At 36.7% G+C, this 21,530-nt stretch overlaps 1 protein-coding gene across 2 annotated transcripts in view; it reads right to left on the reverse strand.

Moving 5' to 3' along the window:
- The window catches only part of B4GALT6 (beta-1,4-galactosyltransferase 6), a 92,009-nt gene that overhangs the window by 24,186 nt on the left and 46,293 nt on the right, over positions 1–21,530 (reverse strand). For both annotated transcript variants that reach the window (XM_036741754.1, XM_036741755.1), the window contains exons 4-5: positions 14,612–14,736; positions 7,805–7,921 (exon numbers count right to left, since the gene is read on the reverse strand). In XM_036741754.1, coding sequence (XP_036597649.1) covers positions 7,805–7,921; positions 14,612–14,736 — 242 coding nt within the window. The remainder of the gene's footprint in view (positions 1–7,804; positions 7,922–14,611; positions 14,737–21,530) is intronic.

Consider the following 21,530-nt stretch of genomic DNA (forward strand, 5'->3'; position numbering starts at 1 on the left):
CTTGGCAGTGAGTGGGAGATGGACTAGAGTAGAGAGAGACTTGAGGCAGAAAAACCAATTGGAAGAGTACTGCTGTAGTCCAGGCAAGAAATGCTAAGAGCCTGACCTAGGGCCATGGTTATGTTAGTGGAGAGAAGGGGAAATATGATGCAAAGGAAGAAATTATAAGATTTGGCAATAAATTGGATATATGGAGTAAGAGTAAGGAGTCAAGGACTGTAATAAATCTGTGAGCCTGGACTACTGGGAAAATAGTGTTATCCTTCACAATGATAGAAAAGGTGTTTTCTTGTTTTTTTCAATTTAATTTTAATTAAAATATAAACAGGGTGTCCGCAAAGTCACAGTGCAGCTTTAAAGTGTACTAAGATTTTTGGGACATCCTGTATATTGAGTGATAATTGACATTAATATAGTGCTTTAAGGTTTGTTGTAAATTTGACAAGCATTTGGTAATTGCAAAGGACTGTGCAAATACATTTATGCAGAATTACTATGCAACATCTGCCCTCAAGGAAATAACATCATTCTAAAACATTTCCTGATGAAAAATGGAAGAAGTTACAAATGAAATAGAAAATGTGGTCAACACTGAAATCACCGGACCAAATGCTAAGATGCTCACATAAGTTCATCTTGGCTCCTATCACAAACCTGTGGTGACTAGAAATCACACAACTTTTGTAGGCCTCTTTCTTCTTCAACAAAATGGTAATATGGACAAATGAGTCATACATGAAATCTTTGTCCACTGTCTAATTATTCTGACAACTCATACATGATGAAGATCATGGATAGAATAAGGCTACACACTACCAGCTAGACGGTGTTGACAATTAACATACACCTTAGACTCTATGCCCAAACAGAAGATCACAGCGCAACTCAAATTATTTCCCAATGTGTCTGAATCAATCACAATGATCACTGAGTCTCAAGAAAATCTGCCTGTATAAATGTAAAAGCTGCTGCCTTCCCTAGTTCTAAGGTGTCAATAGAATACATTACCCTGAAATTTCACCTCACATCCAGCAAACTGGCAAAAATGACCAAAAAAAAATGGAAACAGTCAATGTTAGAGGGATTGTAGAATGATAGGAACACTCCTATATTGTTGGTGGAGCTGTGAAACGATTCAACCATTTTGAAAAGCAATTTGGAATTATAAAAATAAAGTGATTAAAATGTCCATACCCTTTGAACTAGTGACTCCATAGTGGGCTACCAAGGAAGCCATAAGAAGAATGTCCTCAAATATGTTAAAATATTTAAAGCAGCACTTTTTGCAACAAGCAAAGACTTGGAAGCAAAGCAGATGTCCATCAATTGGGGAATAGCTAAACGAAATGCAGTATGTGAATGTAACGAAATATTAATATGCTCTTAAGAAATGTGTGATGAATAAAGAGAAGCATGGAAAGATCTACATGAACTTATGAAGAGTGAAGTAAGCAAAGTCAAGAAAATATACATAGTAACTATAACAATGCAAACAGAAAGTACTACACACCAAAAACTCAAATGTAAATGCGACAAAATTGTAAAAATCAAAGGGGATTTCAATGAAGAGATAAGAGAGAACACCCCCAACCCACCCCTTTGTGGAGGTGGAACGTCCACAGGCATTAGACATAGTACATGTTTCAGGTCTTTTTTCAATGCATTGATTTTTTTTTCCTTTGTAAAAAAAAAATTGTTTCCATATATAAAATGGTTCTTTGGGAGGGGGGGAGGGAGAGATACTTTGCATAACTATGATGATCAATAAAAACATTTTTAAAAATGCAATAGTATAGGGAGTTGGATTTTCAAGAGAAGCAAATAACAGAAACTGATGGATGTGACACAGTGTACTGACAACTGTGGCTACTTCAATAGTAGGGAAAGAAGGAATTGGTTTCCTTCCTGAGAAGGAAACAGACTATATGTAACTAGATGATGATGATGATGATGATGACGACAGTGGTGGCAGTAGTGGTGGTGAAAATCAATGTTACAATAAGCTGGCTATGTTATAATTAGAAAGATGCACATTTCATGAGAATGGGGAGCAAGATTTAAGAAAGAAAAGGAAGAAATATGTGTACAAAAAAAGAAGTCCCTCAGTTTTTCTAGAATGAGAGGTAAAGTTGAAAGAAGAAGAAAAGAAAGAATAGAGAAGAAACTTGTCAAGAAGTAGTAGATCCTAACGAGCTTTGTAGATGAGAGGAAGTTTACTGATAAAGCCTAAAACTCCAGTAATCTTCGAGCAAGACCGGATGACCATTTGTCATGGGTGATGTAGAGAGATGCTCCACCCTTCAAATGAAAGTTGGACTAGACGAGCTCTGTGAGCTCTCTTCTAGCTCTGAAGTTTTATGATTCTAACTTCGATAATCAGATTTCATATAAGAAATAAAAAGATGATAAAAGTAAGAAGCTGTTGAAAAATCAGAACCAAAAATACTCAGAACACAAAAAGCATTCATATTTGAGATGGAAAAGCATCATTTTAGAAAGGCTCTGACAAATTTTAGCAATTGGCATAATGGTTGGAGGGAGAAAAAAGAAAAATAAAAGTGATATCTTAAGCCACATAATGGTAAAAATGACAGACGGAGAAAAAAATGTGTACTATCTGCTATATTCAGATTCAAGATGTTGAGCTTAAACTGCATCTAAAAGGATAATGAGCCATGATTCTGGAAAGAAATTAAGAGGTTTAAAAGCAACTGCCAAGGAGTAAGGTAAACAATGGGAGAGAAATGTGATTGCTCCAGGAGGTAAAAACATAGATGTTGAAAAGAAAGGGATAAAAGATAAAAGAGCTAAAGCACAGAAGTGGTGACAGCATCATTATCATAATAACAGTGAAAGAGTTCATCTGAATAGAGACTGTTGGTGAGAGTTAAAGTTAAATGATATGTCAAAGATAAAGCAGAATACTAAGGGAGATGTAATTCTGGAAGTATGGGCAAATTGATTACATGAGGAATCAGAATGAGGAATTTCAAAGCAGAATGAAAATAAGGAAATGAAATAAATGAAGAGAGTGGAGAAATGATTAAATAAGAAATCAGAACTAAGGCCAGAAAAAAGATGACCAAAAAACAAAAGGGTAACAAATAAAAGTCAACAAGTCCTGGAGAAAAAGAACTCGTATTTTTATTTATTTAAAGGCTATAATTATGAAGTGATACAAGATGTAACTATAGGATATCGAGAATAATTTTTATGGGGCTTATACGGTAATCAGTCCCACTGCTTTGTAATGCATTGTATTACTTGGTTAAATTTCTGAAATAGCACCACTTTCAAAAACTTCAGAGAGACTACATAAAATCAATTATGGTCTTAAAAAAAAGAACACCTGTTCCCTAAAAACAAACAAAAAATGTACATAGTCATTAAAAACATCAAGGCCAATTCAACTACTACCCATTTTTATAGTTCAAGCTACATTTGCAACAGCTTTGTAAACAGTGTTCAAAAATAATTAGACCTTCAAATTGTATATGGACTCCCACCTATATTTATCTGTTCAACTGTCTTCTAATCCTAAATACTGATCCCTGTAATTAATAGGGTAGGAAAATACAAACATCTGCCTACACTATATAAAACCAGAATTCTGTTGAACATCCACAGGATTCCCAGTAAAATCAAACAAGATGAAAATCAAAAGAATGGAAAAAGTACATTAATTTACATTTAAGTTGCCTATTGTCTCATTTTAAATTGACCAATCTTGAACTAGAAAATCTGGTATAGTACTTATTTTTATGGACGGTCTATGTACTCTAAAAAGATACTGCATTTTTATAAATTACATATTGTCAAAAATATCTTTAGATAATTTATTCTTTCTTTATACACAGATGTATGTGTGGGGGAGAAATATACATAGTTAAACATACATAGAATTGTAATAGTCTCCCAATGATGCTATACGGCCAAGAGTCATGGAACACCACAATCTCTGAATAATCAAAACTGTGCTGGACCTTAGGTTCAACATAAAGGAACAACATAAAGACTTATGGTGGGAGGCTGTAGCACATACCAAAAATGGCTTGCTTTACAGTAGCATTAAAAAAAAACCATTAAGGTCATGTAATATCCAAAAAGACGTAACAAGAACATGGGTAACAGCCCAAATATGGAACCCCTATCCATGAAATAGTAGAGACAAAGAAGGGCTCCAACATGCAAGGTAGATCCACTATGGAGGAGCTCTGGAAAGAGATGGATAAGTATTGTATAGGATAAGAAGACATACGAGTTGCAATTTGAACATGAAAAGGTCATACTAGCTCCAATAAGATCCTGGGCTCATTAAAGTATGTATATTTTATATTTATTTAAAATATTTATGAAAGGCAATGTGGTATAGAGAAAAGAGAATTAGAATAAAAAAAACCTGAGTATGTATTCTGATGCTTAATCCTTACAAGCTATACTTACAAGCTATAGATACATTGCAACTTCTTTAAGCCTCATCTGTAAAATGGGGATAGCTGTGGTATTTATTGTCAGGGTTGTTAAAAAAGCAAATGAGATAATGTATGTAAAGTGCTTTATATACTTTCAGGTACTGTATAAATCAGTTATGAGTTTAAAGGGACTCTGTGTATTTTGCTATTTAAACTCACATACCATGAACCAAAATACTCTTTTCTTAACTTTTTTTGGCCACTTTCCCCTTTATTGATGTGTTTTGTTTTATATTATATACATTGACAATTTATTCCCACTTTCCTGCTGTTTTAACAAAATAAAACAATTAAGTAAAACTAATAATACAGTGATATCATCTGAAATTGCATGAAACATTTCAAATTTATCGTATTGCCCCCACATCCCTAGTTTTTTAAATTAATTAAAATCTATTTTCTCTCCCTCCTAATCCCTGCCCCATTAAAAAAAGGAAAAGAAAAAAACAAATTTCTTATAGCAAATATGCATAGTCTAGCAAAAAAAACTCCCCCAATAGATGTACACAAAAAATATGTATCTCATTCTGCATCCAAAATTCATCACTTCTCTTTAAGCAAGCAGGTTTTCATCATTGGTATTCTGGAATCATGAATAGTCATTGTATTGATGATAGCTGTTACAGTTATGAAGGTTTTTTGTTTTTTATAATATTTTTATGATTGTATAAAAAACTGTTCTCCTTGTTCTACTCATTTCATTTTTCATCAGTTTATAAGGTTCTCAAAAATGTTCATTTTCACAATATTGATGTTATGGCATAAACTGTTCTAGTTCTGTTCACTTCGTTCTGCATTAGTTCACATAAGTCTTTCCATGTCTTTATGGAACCATCTATTTCTTATAACCCAATAGTATGCCATCACATTTATATATCACAATTTATTCAACCATTCCTCAACTGCTGGAAATCCTCTTAGTTTCCAGTTCTTTATCAGCACAAAAGGAACTTTTGCAAATTTTTTTGTACATAAGGAGCTTTACCTCTTTCTTTGATCTCTTTTGGATATAAACTTATCAGGATTATAGCTGAATTGAAGGGCACACATTGTTTAGTAAATTTTTGTGTATAATTCCAAATTGCTTTCCAGAATGGTTGTATCCATTCACAGGCTTATCAACAGTGCATCAATATGCTTGTCGTCCCACAACCCATTGAATATTTACCATTATCTTTTTTTTGCTATCTTCGCCATTCTGGGGTGTAAGGTGGAATCTCAGAATTACTTTAACTTGCATTTCTCTAATCAGTAATGATTTGGAGTATTTTTTCATATGGCTATAGATAGCCTACGTTTACTCCTTTGAGTATACCTTTTTTTTTTTTATCCTTAGACCATGCATCAGTTGGAAAACGGCTCTTTTTCTTATAAATTTGAGTCAGTTCCTTAAGTAGCTTGACAAGAGACCTTTACCGAAGAAACTTGCCACAAATATTTTTTTTTCTTGCTTGTTTCCCTTGTAGCTTATTAGATTTCTTCATGCAAAAAACTTTTTAATTTTATGTAATCAAAATTATGTTATCTTTTACGATCCTCTATTTCTCATTTGGTCATGAACTTTTCAATCATCAACAGATCTGATAGATAATTTTTTCTCATGCTTCCCTAATTTGTTTAATTACATGACTTTATATGTCTACCTCATGTATCCATTTGGAGCTTATTTTTGTAGAAGGTGCTGATCTAAATCTAACTTCTTCTATATTGCTGCTATCCAATTTTCCCAGCAGTTTTTGTCAAATAGTAAGTTCTTATCTCAGTAACTGGTATTTGATGCCTCTGCTTGTTATAAATCTAATCTGCTCCACTGACTGATCTTTCTAGTTTTTAACTGGTATCAATTGTTTTTAATAATAATCAGTTTTTAGCATAGTTTGAGATCTGCATTACTGGGTCCCTTTCATTCCCATGTCATTTTTTCTTTTAGGATTATGGAACTTTCTTCCATATGAATTTCATTATCTTTTTCTAATCCTATAAAATAATACTTAGGTAGTTTGATTGGCATGTCATTGTAAATTAATTTAGGTTATATTGTCACTTATTATGTTGGCTTATCCAATTACTCATTTTTTTCCAATTACTTATGTCTGTATTTCCAAAAACAATTGTTTGTAGTTATCTTAAAGGTAGGCTATCAGGTATATTATAAATTCTGTACACAATGAGAATAATTAAGAGAAGTAATTTTAGGATGATCCAGACCCCAGGTATTCATTTTATATAAAGTGAGCAAAAACACTTTAAATGTTTTAATTCTACTCAGAGTGGTTTGTCAGTAGATGTGGAAACACAACACAGGATTTTAAGGGATCTGGTTGATGGGGCAGAGGTTAGTAATTTTAGCACTACAAGTTAAGATTAGCTGTAACCTAACAAAGATTACAACTTTAAAACAGTATCTAATTAAAGAGCTGCTGACCAAATGTTTTAACAATCCGGCTAGCAGCTTCTGTGGGGGCATAAGATCCTCCCACAGCCAGCACCCAGGAGGCTGCCGGCATGCCAGGAAAGCACAGGTTCTTTTTATCTGCTTAAACAAGGAAAGCACGGTGAAGGGGTTGACCAGCTTACTTTAATCCAGCATTCAGTTAGTTCAGGGGAGCATACAGACAAGCATCAACAGAGAGACCAAATACAGACTACATTCAGTTAGTTCAGGGGAAAAACAGCCAGCACCCTGAACTTTAGGACATTCATTTAGTTCGGGGGAAAAACAACCAGCACCCTGAACTTCAGACCAAAATACAAACAAATTACAAATATCAACAGACAGACCCAATACAATTCATAGTTACCAACATCTAGGTTCAGCCCGAGAGCTCAGGCTGGCCCAGAGTCACGCTTACCACCACTGCCACGCCAACCGGAAAAAGGAAAAAGGGGTCTTCAAGCTGTCTTCTCCCCTCTTATAGAGTTTCTGTTATCATCAAGCACCACCTGAATGACCAGGGCTGATTGGTTCTTGAGTTGGCCCCTCCCCTCAGCCAGCCCCATGAATCATCACACAGGAAGTTCTCTGCTCCCAGGCATGGGTCTCTGGGCTTCCTGCCCCGGAAGAGAAGCAGCAGACCCATTGAGCAAGGCTCAATGAGATAAACTGAGTCACTCAAAGAAAACAAAGGCCACTCTGGCCACACCAAATAAAGGAATTTGTCAAGTTGGAATTTAAACTAGATCTGAAATACAATTTCATATCGAACACATGACCATTAGTCGGCCCTGATAAATAAAGTAAATCCTAATCCATTTAATGAACAAGAGCTCAGAACTCAACACATTTATTTATTATTAAATTATTAAATATTTATTATTAAAAAAAATCTCACCTGTTCAATGACATAAAAGGCAAATTCTAATCGCTGTTTCTGTAGCATTGGTATCAGGTGCAAGAAAAAAATTGGAAGATGCTCATGGCGATTACGAAAAGGAATGAGAACTGCCACCTTCAAAAATAAAAAATAGTGAAAATTTCATGTCAAATATAAAAAATTGGTATAAAGATAAAAACTGAAAATTTCCAAAGGATTTAATATTTAATTTTTGATACAAATGCTGCCATTAATGATGATTCTGAGACACTTTAGTAAAAAAGAACTTAGCTTAAAAGAAGGCCCACTTAAATCTATACCTCCATGAGACTTTTTTTGGTTTATGAAGTAGCCAAAACCTGAGCACCCTCAACATTTGCTCACATATACCACCCTCATGAGTTATCTTAAAACATGTTAAGTTAATTTGACATGTATGCTATTCTTTTACTATTTTTAGTAAAAAAAATTTTTTTTTCAAATTTTTTTGTTCTTACTGCAGTATTTCAAGGACCTATGATTTCATTGCTGTAACTATCAACAAAGATCACAATCTTTCTTAGTAATTGTCTTCAAAAATTGCTATGGCTAAAAAAATTTATCATACTATGGTCATCAGAGTAATCAGTTTCTTGGTATTTAGCTGATTCATTAGAAATCAAACGGACACTTGGTCAATACCAAAAGCCTTTCCAGGTAGAGCAGTGGACAGAACACTGAGCCTGGAATCAGGAAGACTTGAGTTCAAATCCAGCCTCAAACATTTCCTAGCTGTGTGACCCTGAATAAGTCACTTAACCCTGGTTTGCCTCAGTTTCCTCAACTGTAAAATAGCATTTACCTCCCAGACTTGTTGTGAGTCTCGAATGAGACAATAATTGCAAAGTCCTTGGCACGTAGTAAAAGCACTATATGAATATTAGAGGATGATGATAATAATTAATAATACTTGTTATATTATCACTTAACCTCTCTGAGCTTTAATTTACTCATCTGTAAAATGGGCATAACTATAGCACCTACCTACCTGGATTGCTGTGATACTCAAATGAGGTGATGTATGTAAAGAGCTCTTTTATGAACCTTAGTGTATTCTATTGAGTGCCAGATAGTCTGCTGTTTGGTAGCTTTTCAGTTATGTCTGATTCTCTGTGACCCCTTTTGGGGTTTTCATAGCAAAAATGCTGAAGTGCTTTGCCAATTCCTTCTCCAGTTCAGTTTACAGATGAGGAAACTGAGGCACAAAGGGTTCAGCGACTCGTCCAGGGTCACGCAGCTAGTGAACATCTGAGGCCAGATTTGAACTCAGGAAGAAGAGTCTCTTCCTGACTCCAGGCCCAGCAATCTATCCACTGCACCAGCTAGCTGCCTCACAGTTGGTCTACTATCTGACAGTTGCTCATCCAAAATAAATCTTGGGAAAGTTTGGGGACACAGTAGTGGGTAGAGCAATAACCGTTAATAGCAAACGTTTCTGTTCTGGCCTGAATCTCCGAGGGTCTTCCCCTCCCAGACTGACTCTTTCGTGAAGGTAAACCAGGTCCTCTTTTGCCTCAATTCCTACCTAGCCTTTAATCACTGAACGGGCATCGCCTCAGACAAACTGGGACCTGGGAAAGACCTTAGGTTTAAACAGCCAAGGTCTCTCACCGCATCCTCGGCCGCTGCCATTCGTCCTGATCTATGTCTTGCCAGTGAACTCTGATGACTCTGGAGGAGAAAGGGGGGCTGATGACTTTGCTCTGCCTCACTTACATCCAGTTCACTTGCCAGTCAAGACATCACCCCCGCCCCGCCCCATGTCACCAGTCCTCTTTGAGAATGAAGGACAACCACGATAGTTGTCTAAGATCCTCCAGAGCTTTCATTTTGCTGTTAGAGCCTTTGAGAACTCTTGGTAACCTCCACATCATGAGGCAAAATCAAAGTAGGACTTTAGTGCTGGATGTTTTTAAAGGACACATAAATAAAATGCGTGTTTATCTTTATGGATAAATTGATTATACTTGCATTTATATATGAAGAGGAGATACAGGTAGACAAAAATGCACAAAAAGACACCATCAAATTTTTAACCTATTAGTTTGTGTGTAGCCCTGCTGAAGTTTCAATAAGTACAACAAGGTTATTAGAACGGCAAATTGTGGTGGGAACAATGCTCTAACACTTTCCTGCCCCCCATGCAAATTAAGCTAGGATTGTGGTAGGGTTTGGGGGTATTGAAACCATTCTCCAGACTTTATTGGCTTAGAGTTGTTGACATGATTTCTTGGCCACCTGAGTCAAAAACCAGCCATCAGGTGCTCCACATGCTCCCTAGGGTTGGCTTGTGGAAAGGCATAGACAACTTGGGCAGAGGAGCTTTGCTCAGCTGAATTAACTCAAGGTGTCCTCAGTGCATAGCCCTGTTTAAAATCCTCCTGCTATGGCTAAATAAATATCCTTTTTTTAAACTGCTAAATGACATACAAATGTCTCATTTTGTCCTAATATCAAACATGAACAATTAGGGTCAGGCCTAGCCCAGAAAACAAATCAAAGTTACCACAAATAAGCACCTGCTGTTTCAAGTAATTCCATACAAGTGGAAGTCCTATCAGAGACTTGATCCTATATAATCTGAAATATGGAAAACACAACGTAAAGCCATTAAAGTGCTAGCTTAATAAATTCACCAAGACAAGATATAAAATATTCTATTTTTCAGAGCATGTTAATCTTCCTTATTTTCCAAAGCCTTAAAAAAAGCCAAAGTTCTACTAAACTTTCTAATTGTACCATAAAAGTGACCCTTGGTTTTCAAAGGCTATGGCAGCTAACAAAAGCTCTGGCAGGTTCTCCTGAGCTATAAAAGCTTCCAGTACAGGCCAGGTGACAGGCAATCTGCTTACCACGCTAGCTGAGTATGAAGAGGTTTAACCTGCAGGTGGCCCCTAGGCCACCTTTTCTTTGGCCAAGAAATAGTTAAAAAAAAACCGGAACTCCTTTTCCTGCCTAAAGTAATTCCCTAAACCAAAGTAGCTCTATAGATTAGAAATAACTATATGATACCCAGGCGGGAGGTGGGACTCACCAGGGAATAAAGTCTTCTTGTACCCAAACCCACGGATAGTTGAGTTTTTTCTGTAGTCTTTGTGGGTAATCAATTTGTTTTATTTTCCATAGGAAAAAAAAGAGAATTAACATCAATAGTAACAAATGAGGGTCAGTTCCTGGGACACAGCAGTCTCTTGGCCAGGAACATAGCACCATCTGCTTATCCTACTGTGAGTGGATGTGACTGAAATCAAGAAAGATTACAAAAGACAATCCAAGATGCTACCAGAATTCGTGGAAAACTTGGGCTCCCAGATGCCTCCTAGGACACAGTAACACAGCAGATAAGAGCTGTGCCAAAACTTCGAGAATTCAACCTTCATCCTTCTAATCATCAAACTAAACCAGAAGAACTCACGGATACTTTGAATAATTCATTCCCCAACTGTAAGCAAACTCTCACTCCCTCTTATACTTACTATTCCGATAATACCAACCAGCCAAAGAACAACTCTCTCCACCCAACTCCAGCTTGTTCTGCCTCCTCATTCCCATTCACCTCAACCCTAACCCCAAATTTTTTCACTCTAAAAGAGCCCATCCCTTCCACTGTGCCCTCTGGAATTCACGATCCAAAATTAGCAAACTTCCTCTCATCTGAGACCACTTTTTCTCTTGTTCCATCTTCTGGCACTTACTGAGATCTACCTGGCTCCCTGTGGATGAAACTGCATCCCTGGCCACCCTTTCTTCATTAGCATCTCACACTGTTGACTCTCTTCTCTTTGTGGATATGCTCTATATCTTGTCTATGCAAATGATTAACAGATCTACATCCAACCCCAGTATCTCTCCCAAGATCCAATTCCACATCAGCAACTTCTTAAACTTATCATGTCCATTATATTATATTTTCCCCCAAATCTACCTAACTGCCAAACTTCCTTCTTTTTTGAGGGGGGGAAGGCAGGGCAATTGGGGTTAAGTAACTTGCCTAAGGTCACACAGCTAGTGTGTCACGTGTCTGATGCCACATTTGAACTCAAGTCCTCCTGACTACAGGACCAGTGCCCTATTCACTGCACCACCTAGCTGCCCCCAAACTTCCTTGTTTCTGTTAAGTGCATCACTACCCTCCTAGTCACCTACACTCACAACCCCAGTGTGATGCTTGACTCCTCACTTTTGCTCACTCCATATATCTACTAAGTTTTCAAATTCTATAATTTCTTCCCTATCTCCTTCAAATGTCCCCTTCTCTCCACTCACACAGCCCCCACCCTAGTTCAAACCTTCATCACCTCTCACTCGGACTCCCTGCCTCAGGTCTCTCCCCTCTCCAATCCATCCTCTACATAGCTACCAAAGTAATTTTCCTAAAGTGTTAGTCTGATAAAGTGGAATATGAAGAGGAATGAAGAAGCCCCCTTGATAAGGTTGAAAGAGGAGAGTGTAAAAGCTCACTTGAAGCTTAACATGAAAAAACTAAGATCTTGGCACCTGGCTCCATCACTTCTGGCAAACAGAGGGAGAAAAAATGGAAGCAGTGTCAGATTTAATATTCTTGGGCTCAAAGATCACTGCAGACAGTGACTGCAACCATGAAATTAAAAGATGCTTATTTTGTGGAAGGAAAGCTATGGCAAATCTGGATAGCAGAATAAATAACAGAGACATCACCTTATTGACAAAGGTCTGAGCAGTCAAAGCTATGGTTTCTCCAGTAGCAATGTATGTCTGTAAGAGTTGGGCTATGAGCAAGGCTCAGCACCACAGAATCAATGCTTTCAAATTGTGGCACTGGAGAACACTTTTGAGAATCCCTTGGACAGCAAGGAGATCCAATCAGCCAACACTTAAAGAACTTAATTCAAATTATTCACTGGGAGGACAAATATTGAAGTTGAAGCTTAAATACGTTGTCCACATAATGAGAAGACAGGACTTAACGGAAAAGATCTTGATGTTGGGAAAGACTGAAGGCAAAAGGAGAAGAGGCCAGCATAAGATGAGATGGGTAGATAGTGTCATAGAAACAACAAACTTAAGTTTGGATAGACTTTGGGAGACAGTGGAAGATAGAAAGCCAGAATTAATCAGTAGGAGAACAGGAAACTTGAGGAAACTATAAAACTCCTTGAATATCTCCAAACGTCTCCCAGAAACAAATATTGGTCTTTTTAATAACTATACTCCACTGGTGGTGGTGTATGAATACAGATCATGAACTACTACAGCAGACAAAGAACTAAAAATGAGTTATGCCACAGAGGGCAACAGAGATGTGCAAGGTAGGTATTTACAGGCTTAAATACATACCAAATAACTAACTTTGAAAAATTGGAGTTAAAGATGTCACCAAGGAAACATGAGGGGGGAAAAAGATGTTTTGGTGACATGTCAAAAACAAAGGATCACAGGTAGAAAACACAAGTGCTTTATAAATGTTCATCTTTTTATCAGGAGCCAGTGAAGCCCCTGATTACATGGATTCAATAACAGACTTAGGGGTGAAACCAACAAGATTCACACAGAATGGTCAGGCATGAAAGGGTTGCAAACTGAACCACTGGGGAGAACATCTAAAGCAATAAGATTACAGAATTACTTGATAATTTAAGTATTTTGAATGTGCGGGGAGAAAGTCTTGTGGAGATACAACCTATGAGCAGCTGAAAATGCAGCACTGAACCAAGGTCCCTGACACTTTGGATTCAAATGGTCTAGCACCAGAAATGGAGATTGTTTTATCAATGAAAGTGACATTGTAAAAGATGCATGAGCCTATATGCTTAACTGCTGTAGCCTAAATACCACTAAGCCTTTCCAACTCAATTACAACTGGACTCTTCTACGTGTTGTCTCCCTCTATAAAAATGTGAGTCCCTTGAAAGCAGGGAATGTCCGGCCTTTCCATTTGAAGCATCAGCACTTAGCAGTGCTTTGAACATAGTGTTCAGTGCTTCTTCTTTGATTCATAGATCCATATGTCTAGGGATAGGGAGAGAATCTGTGATTTAATTGGTTGAAGAACTCCCCATTGAGGAGAACTCTCTCTATCAAGACAGGTTATCATTTTTTTCTACAAGTTTAGTCTTAGAGTTTCCTGGGGCACTAAGTGGTTAAAATATTTGCCCAGGGTCCCATAGCCAGGATATGTCAGAAGTTGGACTTGAATCCAAGTCTTTATGATTCCAAGGTCATAAAGCTAATAGGTGATAATAATAGTGATAACCAGTATTTATATAATGCTTTATGTGCTTTGCAAAGCACTCGACAATTATCTCATTTTGTCCTCATAACATCCCTAGGAAGCAGGTGCTGTTATTTTCCCCATTTTATAGATGAGCAAATTTGGGCAGACAGAGGTTAAGGCACTTGTCCCAGGACCACACACCTAGTATCTGGGGCCAAATTTAAATTCACATCTTCCTGACTTCAGGTGCAGTGCTCTATCCTCTGACAGCTAGCTGCCTCTAAGTGGCAGAGTCAAGATCTAAAACCAGGTTTTCTAACTCTAAATCCAAATTTCTTTCACTGTATCCAACTGTGATATGATCATCACCTCATCATACTAAAGGTTTTTATTAGGAAATTTATGAAAATGCATGCATAAAATTCGTAATTATGATGCTGTCACATTTCAGCTGCCAATATCCTTATACTATCACTTGAAGATAAAGGCTTCTCTTGATCAAAGGAATGAACATAAGTGTGATCAGTTCTATACTCTAACACACTTGCATACTCAAAACATAATAATATTGATAAAAAAAGAGTGTCTCTCACCTTCCATCGGGGTTTGCAGTCTTTGGGCCTCCAATGACCGCCTGGACCAATATCTAAATCCTTAGAGAATACCTGTTGAATTTCATCTAAACTGATTTCACTCATATTGACATTGATAAGGCCCCCTATATAAAAATAAACACAAGGAAAACATTTTAATGTCTTTTACAACAAGGATTCAGAAATATACTAAATATAAACGACTAAGTGAAAATAAGTTTCTTTACCTGAACTAAACATTCTTCTTTGGCACAATAGATTAATAAATTACATATGTTTGCAGCAAATCTTCTAATGATACTCAACAAATGTTAATCAAGTACCAAATATGTACAAAAGAGGTATCATGGTCTCAAAGTGAGGGAGACCTGGTCCAAGTTCCACTTCTGACACATCCTGACTATGTACATCACTTGTCTTTCTTTGATTCAGGCAATTCTCTAAGACTATAAGCTGCATAGTAGTCATGTTCCCTCACTGGCTGACGTAGCTTCCTCACCAGGAGATACTTGAACCAATGTAATTAAAAGTCTGGACCACCACTTCTTCTGCTGACAAAAAGGAAAACTTATGCAAGGGGAGATATAATAATTCACAGGACAAGGTCCCATGGAGCTTACTACAATCCAGGAGAGGTATACAACACATGCACAAATGAGTACAAGCACAAATGACAATAATAAATAATACTAATGATAACTAATGTTTGTATAGTGAAAGAAGAACCTGAACAAAAGGGAAAAAACATGAGAAAGAAAAACTAAAAAAGAGAGAGAAAAAAAATAGCATGCTTTGATCTGCATTCAGATTCTTTCCCTGTATGTGGATAACATTTTTCATCATGAGTCTTCTGTAACTGTTTTATGTCATTGCAGTGCTGAGAAGAGCTAAGTCAATCATAGTTGATCATCACACAATATTGCTGTGCTCACTTCACTCAGCATCAGTTCATGTGAATCTTTCCAGGTTTTTCTGAAGTCTGCCTGCTCATCATTTCTTATAGCACAATAGTATTTCATTACATTCACATACCACAACTTGTTCAGACATTCCCCAACTGATGGGCATCGCCTCAATTTCTAAATTCTAAAGCTGCCACAAAAAGAGCCACTAGAAATGTTTTTGTACATGTGGGTCCTTTTCCCTTTTCTATGATCTCTTTGGGATACCAACCTAGGCATTGGGCTAAAAGTTTTACAAATAGTATCTCATTTGTTCCTTACAACCTTGGGAGGTAGGTGCTTTTATCCCCATTTTTCAGATGTGGAAACTGAGATTAATTGACTTGCCCAGGGTCACATAGCCAGAAAATGTCTGAGGATAGATATTAACTCAGGCCTTCCCTATTCTAGACCTAGTGATCTATTTATTGTGACATTTAACTGACTAGAGAAGTCTAAACTGTTATGCTCATCTGAAGAAGGAAAGATCATTTCTGACTAGAAGATCAGAAAAAGCTTGAGAGTAGATTTGGCATTTGAGTAGGATCTTGAAGGACCTCAGTGGACTGAGGGCATTCCAGATACAGGAAAGTGTGAGCAATGTGAGCACAATGTGGGTAGTTGGGATTGGCTAGAGGGTGGCATGCATGGAGTGTAGTAATATGAGATAAGGCTAAAAAGTCAGTGTGATGCCACACTATGGAGGGCCAGCCATTTGAGGAGAGCTGAGGAGTTTGGATTTTATTCAGAAGGCATTAAAGTCATTGAAAAGTTTTGACTAGAGAAGTGATGTGATTGTATCAATTTTTCATAAATATTTGCCTGCCAGGGAATATGAAATACAAACTAGAGGGAGTAAAGACTGAAGGTAAAGCTCAATTAGGAAAGTAGTGCTATAGCCCATATTAGTGGTAATGAGGTATCCACAAAGCTTGCAGTGGTGGGAATGGAAAGGAAGAATAAGATGCAAGAGATATTGAAGAGACAGAATCAACCAGATTTAGCAACTGATTGGGAGTGGGAAGTCACAGAGAGGGATGAGTAAAAGATAATACCAAGATTATCAACATGGAGTGACTGTGAGTAATGGGGCAACTGACAGAAATAGGGAATTGAGAAAAAAAGAACAAGTGTGGAGGGAAAAATTCACTTTTAGACATGGTATATTTGAGACACCAGCAGGGCATATATATTTAGATATAAAGCAGACAGTTGAAAATGCCAATGAAGAGCTTATAGCTATAGAATCAGGAGTTATCTGCATAGAGGTGCTAGTTGAAGTTGAGAGAGATAACAAGATTGCTAAAAGAGTAATTTAGCACTTAGTATTTATAGACTTCTGGGTTGCATGAGCCACAAGACAGAGGACTAGACTTTTTCTCTAATCCCCACAACCTCTCAAACTTCTCCAAAATGGGAATTATGTGGAAGAGATAAAGAGATTTCAGCTATTTCCACCATCTAAGACACCATGAACCCCAATACACATAGCACAGCTTCTCTCACTATCCACCATACTCTGGCAGGACTGTAAGAGAATTCAATTCTACCCTGTCTACCCCCCAATGACTTGGAAAACTAAAAGGAAGAACATTTCTCTGGATGAGATTGCAATATTGCAAATCTGTGCTGCAATAGTACTCAGCTAAGAGAACTAAGGAAGAGAAGGAACTAGAACAGGATGCCAAAATGTTATGGATCCACCAGGCCTGTCCAAAAGGCCCCATGCCCAGATGCGACCAGTTCTTTTTCCTCCAGAACTGTCTTGAAGCAGAATCTAAGGTTGTTGAAATGTGAACTGTCTACTGTAGGAGGAGGCTTAGAAAGCTTTGAAATCTAGCCTCCAGGGAAACTGTCATCAAAGGGGAAAGAGTCAGAAAATGAGCAATAGGAGAATATAAGGAAAAAAGACTGAAATTACCAGAGACCTCAGAAGGAAGAAAATTCAGTTAAAGATCTTGAGCATAAGTAGATAAACCAATGGAAAGATACTGATAACAGAAAGAAATATGGTTTCCAGATCAAAAAGAGTCCTGGCATCTATGAATAAATATTATATGACAAAGGAAAATTAATAGGCAAATGATGAGACTGGCTTAAGACCCTGTGTATTTCCAAGAGAACATGGAACCACAGCAAGATATTCCTAAATGGTTTAAAAGACAAATGAGAATTACGAAAGCAGAATTTATTGACTTGTACAGCAGAAGTAATTGGCAAAAAAGAAAAACTGAATCCATGGTAGCAAGGATCACCAAAGAAAAAAAAAGAAAAACTGATTGAAAATGTAAATACAAAGAAGAAGAAGAGAAGCAAAAAGGAATAATGTTAAAAGAAAATATGGTCTTCATATAAGTGAAACACTGATCTCAAAGACAGGATAGAGGCAAGTTAAATATTATAGGCCTCCCAAAAGAAAACCCCAGCTCAAAACCTAGGTGTCATCCTCTCTATTCGTCATCCTCACTCTCACCCCTGCCCCTATATATATTCTGTTGCCAAGACCCGTCTATTTTACCTTCATAGCATCTACTGCATATGCTTCCTTCTCTCCTCTGACACAGGGACCACTCTGGTACAGGCTCTCATCACCTCATGCCTGGACTACTGCAATTGCCTTCTAGTTGGTCTCACTGACACAAGTCTCTCCCTATTCTAGGTCATCCTCCACTCATCTGTCAAAGTGATCTTCCAAAATCACAAGTATGACCATATAATTCCCGTACTCAATAAACTCTAATGGCTCCCTATCACCTCCAAAATCAAATATACAATTCTCTGTTTGGCATTCTAATCCCTTAACAACCTGCCCTCCCACTACTCCTGTCTTCTGACACCTTATATCACCCCTAACCCTGCAACATACTCTTTGATCTAGTCTGGTCTCCTCTCTGCTCCTTGAACAAGAGACTCTAGATCCCAAATCTAAGCATTTTCATTGGCTGTTTCCCATGTCTAGAATGTTGCCTCTTCTCATCTCTGCCTCCTACCTTTAGCCCCAGCTAAAATCCCATCCACTACAGAAAGCTTTTCCCAATCCCTTAATTCTAGTGCCTTCCCTGTGTAAATTATCACCACTTTATTCCATACACTTTGTTTGTATATAATTGCTTGCAACGTCTCCCCCATCAGACTGTGAGGTCCTTGAGAGTTTTGTGTCCCCAGCACTTAGCACAGTGCCTGGAACATACTACTTGCTCAATCAATGCTTAATGATTGACTGATGAACACAAGTCAAAAAGCCTGAATACCATAATGCAAAAATAATTAAATTTCATAGTGATACTGGGAAATATCTTTGAAGCAAGAAGCAAACAAATGTAAAAACTAGGTTCCCTTTTTCTCTCTAATCTAAACTAATTTTAGTCATTGCATTGGTTTCACTACCTCTAATGCAGGCATTTAAAGTCTGATTCTGGACATTTTGTCTTCTAAAGGCAGTAATCTCCTGATATAAGTAATCTTCTGATATAAGATTAAATTGCCAATATATTGTGCCTGTTAGCTTCCTGGAAATATCCCTTCAGCTATAATCTTTCTTTTCCTGGGTCAGAAACAGAAATGACAAAAATCAAACTGTGTCTCCACACAACTCTACTTAAGTCTATCTTCAGGAATCCCTGTTTCCTCCAAACAGTATATCGTTACCTGAGTTAAGTATGCTATTAATCATACAGATATCACCCTTTCAAGTTCAGTGCTGATACGCAAGCTACTTTGAATTAATACTAAACACTACATTTTAACTAATGTCTTCACAATTTGAGGACAGGCACTTATTAATTTTGTGGTTGAAAAAAGCTAGGAAAAAGGCTATTTTCTTAGCTGAAAGAATCAAATTCAAAATTATTTTGACAGGCTGAAATAAGGCAAAGCTAACAAGATGCAGCTTACTAGAGATAAAAATAAATCTTGAGTTTAAGTTCCAAAAATCAATTTTACAAGGATAGGTTAGGGAAAACTTGACTTTTGTCTTTAAAGCAATTCACATGAAAGAGATTTACCTAGAGATTTCAGTTGACTGAAAGTTCTATGAGAATCAGTATTGTGCATTTATTTTGGGACATCTATGTCAATCTTAAGTTGCATTAATAAAAATAAGAGTGTCCAGATAAAGGGAAATAATATTTCACTGTATTCTTTACTGATCAAACCACAACTGGGAGATCATCCATTTCTGAGAACCACAGTTTAATAAGGACATTAAAAAATTGAACCATGTCCAGAGAAGGGTAATCAGAATGGTAAAAAAAAAAAAAATAGAGATTACAGTTAAACTTATATAGCAGTTAAAGGTTTGCAAAGTACTTTACATACATAATCTCACTGATCTTCACAATAACCCTAGTGTTAAAATGTTGAGAAACTATTTCACCTACAGTTATAGAAAAGTTTAGCTTGAAAAATATAAGACTTACGGAGGCACAACAGAGGTCTTCAAATATATGTAGGATTATCACATGCAACAGGGATGAGGTTAATCTATATGGCTTCAAAAGACAGAACTAGTACTGATGGATAGAAGTTACAGGGAAGAAAATTTGGTTTCACTATATATGGAAGAACTTCAAGATCTGAACTGATAAGATACTGAGTTCCTGACTACCAGAAGTACTCAAGCAGAAGCTAGATGATCTTGTCTGCCCATTAGGGATTCAAGCATCAGGGGAAGGAGGAAAGGAGGTGAGACTGGATGAAGTGATCTCTAAAATTCCTTCCAATTCTAAGATTCCAAGATTCTCTATTGAGAGAAATTGTTTTAAAAAAACTGACTATGTATTTAAAAAAAAACATTTTAACATAATGGAATAATTTGCCTCATCTGAAAGAACCAATTGGCTTTCCACTCACATCTAGATTAATGAAGTTATAAAACTACAAAGGTCAAGTGTACTCATTCAGTTTCATTATTTTGGTTTGATTCTTCTACTCTTCATGTACACACACACACACACACACACACACACACACAATCTCTGCAGGCAAGTTTCCCGTGTGTGTGTGTGTGTGCGTGTGTGTGTGTACATATATATACATATATATATATATATATATATATATATAGCTCCCACGCTACTCCCTTCTCTTTTAGAGTGAACATGTGCTTAATGATCCTTACCGTCATTGTTTTCAGTTTTCTATAGCAAATTTATTATTGATAGACTGTTTCTCTTTTCCCTCTTTCCTAGTTTTGAGTTATTTAAACCCAGATTGGAAGCATAATGAAACTCCCCTGAGAAAGAACTCTGTTACTCATAGCTTTGCTGTATTACTGTTTGAGATTTTAGCCATCATCAAGGTTGCACACTAAAAAAGGGCACCGCCCAATATATGACCAAAAATAAGCATAAAAACAATTATAAATCAAAATGGAATTCACAGAAGGAAAAATATGGCCTTTCTTCCCCAAAATGGACTTTATTTGGGTAATTTAAGGGTTAAAATACTAAAGATAAATTAATAATTTTTAATGTTAATAAAAAACAAAACTGCTCCAGATAATTCTACACTTTTTTCACAACTACCAATAAAAATTTAGTTGTAAGGGCTGTTTAATTCTTACACCTAAGAAAAAGCAATTTTTCTACAAGATCTAGTTGGATAGAACTTAGAAATGTAGTGAAATCCAGTTCAGATTCGCTCCTGGAGTATCTATAAATATTAAAACTAACAATGAATTATTCATTCAAAGCCTTGATACTATTCCTGAAAAAGATTTAACCAAATATTTCATCTTAACTTGACCTTGAAGATCAAATTATATTTTGATGGAACTCTAGTGACTGTAGTCTCTGCTACTCCAAGAAAAATTTTAAAGACCATCATATACTCCAGTTTTTTCTCTATTGTGGATTATGCTGAATTGAAAACTAACCCGAGTAATCCTATTCTCAACAATTTTTATCTCATATATATACATATATATAGTATAATAATCTTCAGAAATTTAACAGTCAATTATTTTTGTCTGGTTGTTA

This window comes from Trichosurus vulpecula, chromosome 1 (genome assembly GCF_011100635.1).
Source record: "Trichosurus vulpecula isolate mTriVul1 chromosome 1, mTriVul1.pri, whole genome shotgun sequence".
NCBI lineage: Eukaryota > Metazoa > Chordata > Mammalia > Diprotodontia > Phalangeridae > Trichosurus > Trichosurus vulpecula.